This window comes from Paralichthys olivaceus, chromosome 1, assembly GCF_024713975.1.
Source record: "Paralichthys olivaceus isolate ysfri-2021 chromosome 1, ASM2471397v2, whole genome shotgun sequence".
NCBI lineage: Eukaryota > Metazoa > Chordata > Actinopteri > Pleuronectiformes > Paralichthyidae > Paralichthys > Paralichthys olivaceus.
This window is the reverse complement of record NC_091093.1, coordinates 15,660,194-15,676,426: the sequence shown is the minus strand read 5'-3', so window position 1 is coordinate 15,676,426 and position 16,233 is coordinate 15,660,194. Positions and strand designations below refer to the sequence as shown.

The 16,233-nt window shown below is 40.0% G+C and overlaps 1 protein-coding gene across 1 annotated transcript in view; it reads right to left on the bottom strand.

Moving 5' to 3' along the window:
* Positions 1-16,233, bottom strand: part of spon1a (spondin 1a) — a 62,990-nt gene that overhangs the window by 29,888 nt on the left and 16,869 nt on the right. Inside the window, exon 6 of the mRNA XM_020098654.2 lies at positions 13,650-13,798. Coding sequence (XP_019954213.2) covers positions 13,650-13,798 — 149 coding nt within the window. The remainder of the gene's footprint in view (positions 1-13,649; positions 13,799-16,233) is intronic.

The window sequence follows — 16,233 nt, the reverse complement described above, 5'->3', positions numbered from 1 at the left end:
GTTAGGCAATAAACGGTATTTAACTGGCATCATTGCAAATGCAATGCTTAGAGAAAGAGTCACAGTGTTAATATTGTCTGCTTGCTACACTGACTTTGGGGACAGTTAATATGAGTACGGGTCGCGAGGCAGTCATATAGATGTCTGTGTGCTTTCTCACTGCAGAATGAACAGAATCTGTCAAAAGCCTGCCCCAACCACTCATATCTGCGACGTTGTAGAGCTCCCATCTGAAAGAAGAGATATTTCCATGTTGTTTTTGATTATTTATAAAACAGGTCTCTGTGCTTTGTTAATACTATGAAAGTCTTGAAACTCTCGATCCAAATTTATTTCCAAAACAAAACCCAGGTCACCATTTTCTAAGCTATTAAGCTATAAGACAAGGCAATATGCAATTGTACTGTCTTCCCATGGATAGTCATTTTAGTGACAAGTGGCTTAAGTTATAAAAAACAATAATGAAATATTGGAGCATCTTAGTCTGAGTTTAACCATCAGATTGGTTCATCATCATTGCTGGTTGACCATCACTGTTTGAATTTACCAGTGAGTTTTACCAGGTCACAGTAGGTAACGACCTGTAGTGTGTCACATAGAAAACTGTCAGCCAATCAGAACAGCAACAAAAGGCTCTGTTCTTATAGACATCTAGCTACACAGAGATACAGTGATGTAATGAGATAGAGATGTAAAACTATATTAAAATGGTTTTCAGCACTTGTATACCTTATAACAACAATCTGACCTGCGCCTGTGCTCCCACATGATTACAATGGCCACTACAGGGCTTGTTTACATACAGTATGTCATTTTAAGGGGACTTGCTGAGACGACAGATTCTGTTGTTCCAGGGACGACAATCGTGGTTATCAGTGCTTGATCATTACAAAGCAAAATGCAAACAGATATAACATCACAATGAAGCTTGTAATCCCGTGCTGGAGAACACCTCAAAATAAACAACAAACAGGGAAATCTCCAAAATCCAATATCACACAGTCTCCAGAGCATCATGGTGCATCTCTACTGGAGGAAAACATAGCTGATCCATACATAAGCCCTTAAAGACTAAATGCATCAGGTTACTGTCAGGCCACCACTAACAACTGCCATAATGAAAGCAGAAAGAAGTGTCCCATCATTTGTCATTTACAAGTACTGAACTTGGGATAATTACTAGTGGAAGTGATTGTGTGAGTTCTGCTTGTTGTGTGATTATATGTTTGATGTTTGATTGCTTCACACTTTGTCTTTTGTTTGCATTTTAATTATTTACTGTTTGATGCAACTCATATATTGTGTACAGCATTGTATAAATTCAGGACGCATAACAGCCATAACTACAGACAATCTAGCAGTCCATCATTTGTAAATTATCCCCCAGCAGTGTACTAAAAGCAAGAACTGAGGTACTATAAATTTCTGTGTTCATGTGTGTGTGAGGGGGGATTTAGAAATTGTGCATTTAAATTTTGATCAGAGTTAACAAGGTCCCTGGAACGCATCTGCTAGCTATGAAATATTTATTTTACACAGACTCGTTGGGGTTGAGCTTTCATTAAACAGTGATGATGATAATGTTTCCCTATGTTTTGCTCCAGAAAACAGACGAGGTAGTGCAGAAAACCAGGTTCCCAGTACAAATAAAACAGTTTTAACATCCTTCATGCCAAGAAAGATGCAGCCTTGCACAGAAGCAAAACCAGAGGGGAGACTGCTACGGAAACTACCTATATCATTCACAGTTTCTGGTGAAAAATTATAGTAATGGCTATTTTCAGCCTCTGGTGGCTATGCTAACAACATGAGGGAGATAACATCCTCGCTCACTCATTGCAACAGCAAGAAGACCTGCTAGTGACGCAATTACAGCCAGAGCTTCTGCCTCTTCACAGCCATTTGGAATATCAGCCATGGCACATCCTTGTATAATCATCATGCTAAAAAGATCATTACAGCTAATTACCATGCAAATACCTGTTTTCATCTCATTAACATTATCAGGAAACTATATTCCCACTGAGCGCAGAACTATGCAGATAAGTCATTCAAAAGCTTTATCACCACCACAATATATCAGAGCAAGCTGACATTGAATTTTGTGGCATGGAAACATGCAAAATGTAGAAGGAGATTCTGCTTTATGTATCTGGTTACTTAAAATTAGGGTTGATAAATTCTTTCTAAAACACTTTTTATCTTGTTTGTTGAAATCCTCATCCCGATAGCCATCAATACATCTTATGGAGCCTTATGGAAAAAACAAAAAGAAAAAAAAAAACACAGAATGAAATGATTCGCTGGTGCACCCATTCTGTCACTAACTGACCTGCCTGCAAACACCCCCGAAGCAGAGATGAGCAAGAGGTTAGCGAGCAAGTTAGGGAAAAACTCGGCTACTAGCAACAGGATGTAACTCTTGCTAGCTTTTCCAGGATTTATTGTGAAAACACAATGTGAGCTGCTGTACAAAACTTTCTCTGAACACTTTAAAACTACTAAATAGTCCTTTGCTTATTTCATAATTGCATAACTTCGTTAGTGTTTAGTTATGTGTTAGAAAGACTCTACTCAGCCAAATGAAGCTGGTATATTCAAAAGGATCAAACTATTCCCCAGCACATGAGCATTATGTGAAAATAAGAGCTGTTTCCTACCCTGCAAGCCAAAGCCCCGCTTGTCTGAAGGAGCCTGTACCCTGGATGAGATAGGAGCTCCTCTGATGTTGTAATCAAAGGTACGCTCAGGAATCTCTGATCTTTCTGTGCCAGCACATACTACAATCTATTAATAGTCACAAAAAATTGCTACGAAATTCCAATGGGATGCAAGCTGGCTGTTATCAGCACATAGCGTAAAGGCTTACACAGCCTTCAGGTATTAATTAAATCTCCACTGACATTCCCATATCCTGCCCTGCAGAATAAGCCGCAGTTCAGATACTGCATAGGTGAAGTTGCCCCAGTCAAACCAATCTTGCTCAGAAACGAGACAGGAGAACATCTCGCCAGCGAGCAGAGGAAACATGGTGACAAGAGAACCTTCCGCGCTTACGGCAGATGAGTTTGTAAGGACTGACTGATCCTCTAGAGAGTTGGGAATTGATTTGCTGACCGTGGCTGTCCGCTGTGGCAATCTCTGAGCCTTGCAGTGCAGTCTTATGCTACGTATAGCGCAGGCCCGGCACACTCATTCATCAAGCAGCCAGAGCCATCATCATACAGGCAACTCCGGCAGACCTGGGCGAGGGTGAGGGGATATTATTAGCGATGAATTGAGGTAAGTGCTTTCGATGACCCAGTTCAGGCTGCCTGTCGCTTTTCTAGGCTTTTCTTACACCTCACCAACTTGCATTCTTACTTCCAGAATACTTGCACTGTAAGAAGGTCAGTGGTCATGAGGCTAAGACGTACCGCAGTGCGGAGCGTGTGATGATCCTGAAACCGACACGACCATTTAGAAAACGCAACTTTACTGACTCAGGGTTGAAGATTGCATTTTCAAATTAAATCCAGATATAATCCATATATATAACAGCATCCTTATTGAAGCACTGTATATCACAGCAAGACACAATAATACATAATTCAATCCAAAACTCACAGCAGACATTAACTCAGTGTTACCTCCAAAGGGGAAAAGAATCAAAACACAAAAACATGCTAAAGGCAAAACATTATTTTGCTTAGATACACAGTATGCAAGACTAAATAAACTGTCAGAGCTACATTTGTATGCAGAATATTTAATGTGTGTTCAGTTGCCCCAACAGACAGTACATAAAGGATTCATCATATTTAATAATGTTATGATCAGCTACCACAGATATCCTAAATGTTTAATTAATAACACCACAATGTACAGTGTATAGAAAGATTACATATCTATGAATGCAACACCATGGTTGCAGCAGACATGCCAACTTTTAAATACGCTGCTACAGGGGCCAGACAGTTTCACTGCCCTGTGAAATAATATGATATAATAATATAATAACAATATGATGGCAGCCTAAGCTGATAACAAATATTCAGTCTTTGTTAGTTCTCTCTTCAGGCAGAGAGGAATCATACCCAGAGAGTATCTATGATAACTGTTTGTGTACAGCAACCCCCCCACAAACACACACACACACAAACAAAGTAATGAGATTCTTAATGCATTTGAGGAAAAATAATGTAACATTAATGAAATGAAAGATGCTCCACTAAAAGTAATGGAATAAGCAGCAACCTTAGCAAGACTTAGAACAAGCTGTAGCAGTAGAAAAACTGATTCTGGATAATAAATCACTGCAGTCTCTCTGACACTTATGAAAAGCTATTGTGGACTAATAACAGTGATGGTAACAGATTATTATAGTGTTTACCATAGACAAGCCTAATGTGGGTGAGAATATGCTTACATTTGGCTACAATATTGAGGAAAAAAAATCTCAGGAGAAATGGAGCTGTGCTGCTCTTGTGTTAGATTTGTGTGTCAGAAATATTTATGTGGTCATGTGTTAACTGATGGACATTAGGTCCCCAAACCACAAAATGATATGGAGATTGCAGTGAATGGGGGACATTTGGAGCCATGGTCTCATTAACATAGGCCAATACAACAGGTAAGAGCCATTGCTGAAAACAGATTTGTCAAAGCCACCTCATGAATAAAAGATCGCACAGATAACGAGGCTTTATTATATGTAGCTGGCCTTGGTTGTATGATGATTTTTTTTAAAAATAAGTCTCCATTCCATACCACCGCAGTTGATACAGTAGAATCTGCTTAAGAAAAAATTGGACGACCCTATGCGGGTTCCATTAAGGGGAGTAAATCATCATGCAATTTGCAATGACCACACCAAATATTAACCATGTTAATGTGCAGTAAACCACACTGGCTGCAGATTCTTACGGATGAGATGGAAAATAAATACTTTCCTTCAGCTTAAACACTGATTATCAGCTGAGTAAGCATTTTAGAGGCATTTATGCTCTCATACAAATGACTCTTTAACCATGCCTGCACCACTCTGCTGTTCGGTTATTACATCCACCAAGGAAGGTATGTTTTTACCCCTATCCATTGTTTGGGATTGTGGGCACGGAAAAAACAAAAACAGCAGGATGGATTACCATGAAACTTGGTTTAAAGATGTGGCATGGGTCAGGAAAGAACCCTTTAAATTCTGGTGCCAAAGGGTTGGCAAATTCAGGATTTTTTCTTTGTTTTATTATAAACATTGCGAGACCGGGTGCTTTTCAAATTTTTGTCAATGTGTCAAGTTTTAGACATGACCTTTTGCTTTTCACACATGCACAATGCAGTGGGAGGTTATCAGCACAGACGCATTCACAACAGTAACAAATCCTCTGCATTATTCAGGCAAGAGGTGGTGCAGACAGAGGCAGGAAGTGATGTATTCATTCCGCTGTGGAGATCATGTGATTTTCTTGACAACACACAGACACCTGTGTCGGCTCTTATCACCACAAACTCTCGACACATCTTTGCCTGTGTTTGCTACATGTATGTCACCGCTTTCTCACCAGAAGATATTTGTTTTCTTTTTGTTTCTTTTTTTCATCCAGTGGGGGATCCCTTGCCTTGTTCTCATATCTGATTCTCCAACTTTCTGCTAACGTGTTCAGTTCAGTGAATGTCTGAAAGCAGCTTCAGAGACAAAATTTATGGATTTTGATGAAAAAAAATGTATGTGACATTTTTAGGGGACTAATATTGATTGTACAGGCCAAATTAAAAATCTGGATCTAGTGAAATTAAATGTGGTTTTATATGGGGACTAGTTGATATGCAATTTACTGAGTACCATTCTCTATGTGCTCAGCACTGACTGGTTCTCTCATTATTTTTAACCAATCTCTCTCTGCATGTTTTTCACTTTTTACTTCAGGCTGTAGCAATTTTGGCAACAAACAATTGCAAACCAGCAACACACACAAACAAATTAAAAGATGGTGATGCATAGATTTGAACCCTGGTGTTAAATTCCCAAACAAAGCACATGCAGCTTAACACATGAAACTGTGAAACATGAAAGTATTAATAGGCTTGATTTATAACTGATAAAAGATTCCCTAAGAGACCACAGATACAACACTCACTCAAACATCTGACTCTTTAGCATAAATTAAAATATCAATTTCCCTAAACCGTGTCATCTTGCACTCACAGGAACACTCAAATATTCAGAGTAAAGTTCTGGCATATTCAAACAAGACAAATAAAGGATATATTGAATCTCTGCTATGAAGCACTAACAGGATGGACTGGAGCAGTAGTGTCTGTGCCCCTCTGCTTTGCATGCTACCACTCTCTTATTCCAGTCAGCTCTCTGGACACTACGATGGCTTTATCAAAGTCGCCTCCGGCCAAGATGTCTGAGATTCCAGAATAATCCGGCTTTTATCCCTGTGACTGTGTTTGTAGCTCTTCGTCGGCTGCACCAAGGTCTGGTTGAGTCAACATTAAGGCACACACACAGAGACACAGACACACACAGACACATGTAATAGATGTGCATGAAGATGGACATAATCATATAGTAGCCAGAGACACATGCCATCTACATGAAAACACCTGCATAGGAGGCATTTGTTGCCTGGTGCTGTCTTTATGATAAAGTCACATTTCTCTGACTTGTTCATTACGAGGAAAAAATAAAGAACCCCCTCATATGCCCACACTGCTTGCAAATATAAACTCAGACAAACACACAGACACACAAAGCACATATTGGCTAACCCCCACTGCATTTCAAAATGTGCATGCCTCTGGCGGTACTGCTCGATTTTGGCAAACATAATAACAGTCCTGGGAACCAAGGCAGGCATTTAGGTTTTTGAGAGCTTTGTTTTCCTAAACAGGAATATCTCTGCTATAGCCTCATAAAGCTGACTTGACAGGCCATGAGTGGACTGCCAGCCAGAATTAAAGAATAATTCCCTCCTAAACACTGGTGTTTGCTTTTTTTAAAACAGGGAACAGAGAGGACACACATAAAACAAAGCAGAAGAGTGGTGTAACAAGGGAGAAGTGGCCATGGGGGGTTGGTGACGAGCAGGGAGAATGTCTGCATGCTTTTACATCCACTGGGGTTTGGCATGGTCCACCAAGGCTTGGCAAGGTTGGATGCAAACACATAGGTCAAGACTTCTTCCCTCTGGGAGGTCTCTTTTTAGCTAATTACTTTACCACTGTGACAAATCTGAACTCATGCACCAGCACGCAGACAGAACAATACACAAAGAATACAAGGAACATGACAAATGGTGTGTGAGAGAAATGAGAATGAAGACAATACAGCTCCTGAAACCAACTCCGATGTGTCCTGTGGGCTAAAGTAGCCTGCAAGAGTTGCGTAGAAACTTGCGTAGAGTTCCCTTGTGGAATTTGTCATTGCATGCTGACAAAAGCCACAAAACACAATAAAAAACTCGAATCGTAGGCATTGGGGTCGGGTAGCGAACTCGACCGTTTAACTTTAGGCATTTTATTGTCGCATGGACTTGAGTTTGAGGTAGATACAAGCTAACTGTAGGCTAGCTTCGAATACTGCCAGAGTCATGTGTCTGCCAGAATTTTAATGTAATGTTTACAAGGCATATGTGGTAATGTTTATGTTGCCGTTAAGAAGGGTAGCTATCTCAGTACAAAGCCTGCACCAAAATCGAGGTTGTGATTTGTTCCACAATCCTAGCTGTTATATGCATGCCCAAAAATAAAATCAAAAAATCAACATATATTTTTTTTGTGCATAAAAAGTAATACATCGCAAATTCAGCATGTTTAACATAGCTTTATCTACATTAAATTTAAAACAAGCCACTCCTCTGGCAAATATTAAGTACATGGCTTCCTTCAGGACTGCATGATGAATTTCCTCTGTGTTCTTCATTATACTGGAACATGGCTGAGACAGGATTTGAGGCACTCAAGAGAAAAAGCCTGAACCACTGTGAATCCAAACCCCCCAGCTCCAACACAACTTGACCCTCTTTCAGCAGGCCACTTCTGTCCCAATGCCAATGACGTCATACAGAGCAGAGTTTCATTTCATTGATGTATCATACATGCTTGCACGCTGCTGAGACCACCTGATATTCTTATATAAACCCAGGCTGGAGATAATTAGTTGACCAAGGAATTAATCAAATGCGGGGGTTGAAGCACCAATTGTGAATGACGTCAAGGTGAAGAACAATGTGATCTCTCGCTATTTGATGAAAGATGGGTTCTTAAAAAGACATTACAAAACTTAATGGTGCAAGAAAATAACTGAGCCCCTCGGTCAGTCCTCTGATCTGTTGGTCTGATAGGAGGCATGTGCAGTGGGAAGAAAAAAAAATTAACACTTGCTCATTATGAAAATGTCAACTAATACTTAGTCAGAAGACAGGGTGCTTTTGTAAGGTAAGTTGTGCTCATAACCTTTTTTTTTTCTCATTTGAGCACAGATTGGAACAAATGAGGCAAATGTGTGCATGTATCACACACAAGCACACTTTTGAGAAATAACCTAACCACTTCTCTCTGAGACATTGTGTTAAGTGTGGCATTGTGATTTGCTAAAACTCAGATATGACAAATAGATGGTTGCAAAGGACCCTAGGATGTGTTCCTCAGACAGCAATAACACAAAAAAACTCAACTGGTGTGATTAAATAATATTCTTTTATTTGAAATCTCGTCCGCCTTCTCAATCTCATTAGATCAATGCAACACAGAGACTCTTGTCCCTTATGCCACAAACTCTGGTGAGGATTTTTACAGGTCAATGTTGCCTCAGAAGGAAATTGAATAGATAATACAGATTTCAGTGAAGTGAATGAAGATATGCAGTTTTTTCTCAAAGAGAAACACATACACACCAGCTCATTCAGAGAGTCTGCATATCTATTATTCTTGAGCCATGCTCCCGACTGCAGGCCTCCCACTTATGGATGGTAGACTTTGCTGTTCTCATGACAACTGAACTACCTACTAAATTACTGTCTGAATTTCTGCAAAGTGCACAGAAAGAGGAGCAGCGGGAGGAACATAAATGACAAACTGAAACCTTATTCCATCACAACTGTAGTTCTTGTGCTCATCTTGCAAACTCAATGTACAAGTCAGCCCTGAAGCTGAGAAAAGGCTTTACATCAACCTGGTAGTTTGACTGTGACAAAATATCTGCCACACAGTTTCAAAAAATGTGACATAACTCCTGCACAGGAATATCCTGTATTGATTTCTAGCAATCAAAAAGGAATCTAGAGGCATCCCGAGAGGCACTCAGATTCCAAGTATCACCTGCACATGTATCCTTGTATAAACGATACAAGGACGGCAGCTGTATCAAGTGACACAGGTCTGTATTTCCTGTCACTAATCTGTGATGTCTCCTTTGGCTCCATCCTGAGCAACGTTGTCTCTGCTCAGTGGCACAGCTGCGGAGCTGAGTTTAATAAAGGACTCTGTAAGCGTCTGTACTGTGCAATAATGAAAAACGCCCCATGCTGCGAGAGGAAATGGGAGATTTCATAATCCGTCTGAGGCCTTGGCCCCGGTCGCTGGTCCATAGAGACAGTCTCATTAAACTTCTCATTAGTGACACACTGAGCTTCTGTAATGACTGAATGCATATACAAATCACCTCAGACATGAAAAGAGGGACGACAACAACGGACTACGGCTGTATCCCTGTGCTGCCAAGTCCTCTGATAAGAGCATTTGTACTCTGCAAATGAAACAGTATTGCACATCTGTTTGCTGCCATGATAATTTGTAAAAAGAAAAAAAGGCTACTTGATTACTTTCTGTCACTTACCTCCTCACACTGTGTGCACTAAAACTCACACTTCAAACCAAGAGGTAAACAAACACAAATCTGATCTGCATCTTTGGTGGCAAGCTATCATTAATCATATCAAAGCACCCTCTCCTGTGAGCGAGAATTGCATTTTTATGCTGTTCATTTCCATACATGAATTCTTAAAAGGGTAGTAATGGTCACACTCAGGCCATTTCACTGTGATGATTGCTTGAGTACGGTTCAGAGGTCCTGACTCTGTGTGGGTGAAAGCTGTGGAGGAGGCTCTGACATGCAATCATATTTTTTTATTACACGTCACATGAGCAGGCATAGCAGCTTTCCTACATGGGATGGGCAAATAGAATTAGGCAATTTGTGCATGGTCATACATATGTAAGTACTATCATTGTTTTAAGTTCTGCGGTGTCATATACAGGGTTTCTGCATGATAAAGACTTTAAAGAATTTTTTAAGACCATGATGAAATAAGACCTATGTCAAGTACGACAACTATGAAAGAATATCGCAGTCCCAAAATTAGGCTACTTACAGTTCGCCATTAATTAAGATAAGATGAAGTAGCCTAGTACCCCTCAAATGCTGTGTTTGTGCTGTGCTTATATCTATATTGTTGAGAAAAATCTAAAACACACAGAGACTTTTGAAACTATACATGCTGATAAAAAACTGAAGAAAAAACGACACATTTTAAAGCATGACGGAAGTAGCATTACATGATTATCAACACAATTAAAACCATACTGAAGAGTTTTTTTAAATTTTGAGTATTGAAGAAATCCTGTTTCACTCATGACAATGCCTTTATTCTCAGACGAAAGGCAGTTTTTAACCTTCACATCTGATGAGCAGTAGCAGCAAGACAAATGGTACAATACACCCATGTCCCAACTCTTAAAGGTTGACAAACTCTGATATAAAACAAAGCCATCACACTGTGACTTGACATGAGCAAGATAAAGAGGGGCTCTGGGTGTCGGTGTGTGCCCACATGCCTGCGCGGTCTGCATACCTGCTTGGCTCTTCAAATTGAACTTTGTATGAACACTCTGATCGGCGAGCCTCTTGGCTGGAGTGGAGCCTGGCTATGAATATCAATGTTTGCATTCATCGCTAGTTGCTCCCCCCGATGCCCCACCTGACATAAAAGCGAATCAGCTTTCTGTTTGTGTCAGCATTTACCAAGAAGCCCTGCATGGCTCAAAAGAGGGAGCCTCCTTCACCCGGCCTCCTCACCCCAAGGGCACCAACAGACTGTCGGTGCTGCTCATTTGTAGAAAAATGGATACAATGAGAGTGTGCCAAAGTTGTCGGAGGCAATAAAACATTTTTAGCTTCTAGATATCAAAGCAGCTGTGAATGTCAAGCACAAAGAACCCATGTCTTGAGATAACATTACGAAACCACAGTGCAATCACCTACTTACAGCACCAATACACACATGAGCAACAAACACACTAAGGTCTGCTGCACACTAGAGGATTTTCAACTCTTGACCGATTTTAAAAACATGGGAGACCACAGACATGACAGATTTAACTGATTTTTAATCTTATAATCTTCTGAACGCTCACACTGGACGATTTGCCCAGAACGTCAGAGTGGGGATTGAAATCTCACAGAAACTTGCATGTACATTACTGCCACCTTCTGAACTGGAGTGTGGAACACTCGCGTAATTGATTGAATGTACTTCATAAGAAAAACAAACATGGAGGACTGACATTGTGTGTTCTGTTTGCAGCGAATGAGAAAAAAAAAAACTATGGATAAAGTCATGGCTGAGAGAACATACACATTTTGCGAGCTGGTGGTGAGTTGTAGATATATTGTTGTTGTTAGTGGCAGCTATACGAGTACTCTGCATCTGGATGGTGACTCTTCAGCTCTGACACAATCGAAGCATTAAGATTATTCTATAAACCCCTCACACTTCAGGATTATTTGGGCACATAATCTGCACTGAGTGACCTCCAGTCGGGAATGCCCTGTTTAATTGTCGTAAGGGGCAAATCGGTTCCAAAATTGGCCTGATAATCCTCCAATGTGCAGCAGCCTTACCACAAACATAAACTGCACTGCTTTGGCAATGTACCGAGTATTGAAAAATGCTGATTATTCATTGGCTTTTTCCAGGCAGTGAATAATTCCATGCAGCTCAGTATCGGACCAATCAAGGTTTATATTGATCACTTGTGTAATCACCAACCTGTATTATTCAGTCAGCCAATCTCACCTCCCGATTGAGCAATTATTCTCGACACCCACAGCTTGAGCCACACCATACTTGGTGGCGGGTGCAGAGGAAATGTCTCATTTATTCCTGCTCAGAGTTTTCACTGTTTCTGCTGATATGAGGAAGGACTTATATCGTACAATCCAACTATTTTCTATCCTGATAATCATGTACAATTCTCAACCGCTATCTCTATCTCTAGGAAGGCACTTGCACTGATCAGTAACTGTATCATGTGCTCCAGGAATTAGTGCAAGCAAACTGCAAACACAACATTAACTGGCAAATTGATGTGTTTCATCATACTTTTTGCAGTGGTCAATCAAATCTCCTACACTTTCACTCTCACTTCAAAGCTTAATAGAAACTCATCTAATGATACAGGCCGAGAGATATATGAAAAGAAATAGAAAGAGTGTATGCTGTAATAGCAGTGAAGAAAGCAGCAATGACACAGAGACCCCATTGTTCACGCTATGCTCTCATTATCTGCTGTGACTCCAGGTCTTATATTAACCAACAATAAGCACTCTGCAGGAACATCTGCTCTGCCAGCATGGGTTATTTTAAGGCTGAGAGAGACAGCAAAGACAAAAGATATACCAAGTTACTAGTGGAATAAATGAAGAGAAGACAGGCATAGAAGGGAGAAATTGAGTACAACAATTGTACAAAAATTACAATTTAATTTGTAACAGAAAGTTTGAAACAGAAATTGTCCCTAGGGCACAACAGGTAGGACAACTCATCCAAGGTGGCGTCAATTACAATTTAACCAAGTTACCGAGGAAAATAATGGCTACCTCCTGTATGCAACTAGGGCTGCATGATTCTGCGACTAACTGACAATGATTTTCAGCATTTAAATAGGGACATCAGCTGTATCAAAACCAGTGCTCCTACTTTCTCCCTAAGAAACCACTGTGTCCCATAATTCTGCATTATCTTGGCTTTCTCCCTAAACCAATGACAACATGACATTCCCCCACATAATGCAAAGTAACAGAAAACGAATCGTGAATAGAAGCGTATGAGAGACAGCACAAACAAGAGATGAGAAAATTAGAAAAATAAATAAAAAATCTAGAAGAAAACCCTGGGTCATGTCAAGACACAATCAAAGATGATCAAAGATGAACTGATATGTAAGAATTTAATGATGAGCTTTTTAGTGATACAAGGCGCAGCAAAAGCTCCTTCTTTCCACTTCTTTTAACATCTAAACCAGGTCCTAGAGACGCACGTGCCCCCAGATCTTGTGTATTGCTGAAATGCACACAGCACAAGTACAGAAAAGGCTAAGAATAGCATCGATGCTTTAAAGCACTAATCAAGCTGGACAACAATGTCAAAGCAATTCATCCCTTGCTGAACTTAGGTGTGCACACCCTGGAACACCCTCCTAGGCCCCTGCGGTGTTATACAACCCACTTTTTACCAGTTTTATTCAAGGCAATAAAGGAAGAGGAATATTTGTGAATTTTGCAAGTATCATGACCACATTTCATGCAAAAATAGGTGCATCACTGACTCAGTGGCACTTAACTTCATATAAAACATGAGTCAGTCAGCGGTGGACAATCTTACCTTCTGTCTGATCTCCTCCTCCATTTTGACGGGGGAGCCCAGCTCAGCTACCTGTTTAACTCCATCACTTGCAAGGCCACCATATTCCCAAAGCACATAGTTCTTAGAGTGGGACGAGCCTATAATGGCTGACCAGTGATTGGCACGACCTGGTGAAGTCAGACAACAAAACAATCAATTATTTCCACACTCTCAGCCTGTACCTTGAAGTAACAGGGTCTTAACATCATTCAACTTTCAAATATGTTTCCCTCTGGCAGCTCTAGAGATGGAAATGATTATATATCAGTGGACTGTTCCATCAGTCATAATAAATAATGGAGTACAGCTGTTCATCTAGCACTAATGGACTCCCTGTTGATGTTTGCAGGTGAGAGTGAAAGTCTCATATGCCTTTATTACCCCGATTTACTTTCATATTATCCCCCTGCCCAGTGTGTTATCATGTACATGGGCTGGAAAGACGTCCAGCTTCACCCCCTTAAAAGCACCATGATGATTTTATAGCCACAATCAACAAAACATTTATAGTTGCCCTTCGAGTCTACCATGCCTATAGTTTCTGAAGACATCAAATTTACTCACCAAGTGGAAAGATTATAGTTGTTCTACATTATTAATCCTTTACATAAACAACTTCTCCATTATACACTATTACACCACCTATCTAGTCAAAGTGAGGCTCAATCAAATAGGCCATAGGGTTGGTATGGATGAGGTCAGTGGGGGTTGATTAATTATACTCGCTGCTGTGTGCTACTTTTGCATTAGGCTTGATAGTAAACTCGTATTAGAGGGCCAGTAAAGAGACATACAGGGCTAATAAAATCTTGATCGTCCCAGCATGCCCAGAGCCGGTCCTGCCATCCTTGACAGAATTCTGGCCCTCGAACCATGTAACCATTTACCAGTGCCACACACTCCTACCTGACACCACAGAGCTCCTACTACAGTCCTCTCTCCTTTAAAATCATTTGCTCTATCTGTCTAAGCAGAACTTTACAGGGCAAAATATGACATAACATTAAAGTATATACTTGAGTGTGGATTGTTGTGGATAATGATTCTATAATTATTAGCCTTTTATTATTAGCTGCATCAGGCCCATTTAATGAAATACTATTTATACTGTTGCTTGCCTGAATACTTGATGATTGTTATTTATTAAGAGATGTATGTGCATATGTCTATACGTTAACTGGGCACATTGTCCATATTGTCCAATATGTCCGGTTAAGTAATGTTTTAAATTTAATATCTACTCAATAGCTAATATCAGTCTTTTTCTAACTGTAGCTCAACAGCTACATATTAACCCATACATTATCTGAACTAGTCCCCACAGAGGCTGCTGCTCATTCGGTAGCCGGGTATGCAAACACATGTTCATGGCACTGTTATCTTTTCCAAGTTTAGGTTTCTAAACTCTGTTGCCACACCATATTATCTTCCTCACTTTTTGAGAGATTATGTTTAGATGATCTTTAAAGAAAGTGATAACGGCAGGGCTGAGAGGAGACCCTTGGAAACACCTTCTCTAGCTTGATAGGTTGGGATAGATGGCCCTTAATCCTTATTCTAGCTGTGGGGGATGTGTATATTGATCTAATGAATTGTACTGATGTCTCATTGAAACCTAATTGCTCTACTCCAACTAAATCAAATGGCTTCTCTGCATCTAGATGCATCACCACTGTACTGGTATTTTCCTCACTCACATAGTCAACTACATGGAGTATTTGCCTATTATTATTATGTGCTTGTTTTTCATGTGCTGTGTCTACTAATTCAGAGACAATATGTTAAATTGTTTGGTGAAAATGAAAAACAATAATTGATAGTTTGTATTTAAAATAGACATTGGCTTTCCCTCTTATTCTTGCCCTCTTTGGGGTTCATTGATATTACTGCTTTATTTCATGATTGAGGCTTCTGTCCCCATTTCAGGGTGTAGTTAAAGCATTAACTCAGGCTTAAAGGTTTTGTGTGATTCTCTGATGATACTATCAGATCCAAGTGTTTTGTTTGCTTTTAATCAGAAGATAGCATAGTTATTCTGGTTCTCTGATTGTTACCCCTTTCAGTAAGAGCCCTATTCTAGTGGTCTACTCCTGAGGGAAGATTCAGAGATTTCAAGAATTGATCAATTATTGAGATATCAGCTTTATCAGGTTGGGTCATTACAGTTATCTTCGGCCTGGAGGATCGCTGAATTTCTTATAATCTGTGACACATTTAATTGCTTCTTGGATGTCTTATTTTGTTAATAGTCGTCTCTGATTCTTATTTTTTTTGTCTCCATGACAGAAGCTTCATAGTCTAAGGTCCAGTTTAATGGATAGATGTGTGTTTGGTATTGTGTTTCCACAGAATATCCTTTGTTTCCCCCCCAAAAAAACCAAAACATTCATGTTTCTTTTTTCATTATCCAATTTTGCTCTTGGATATTGCAACCTATTCACACTGACTGTTATTACCCCAGATTCCGGCTAGCACATTTACTTAATTCCTCTGTGATGAACCATTGAAACCTTAAAAAAAATCCTATATATATACAGTGTGGAATAGTATGGCTCTCAGAGGA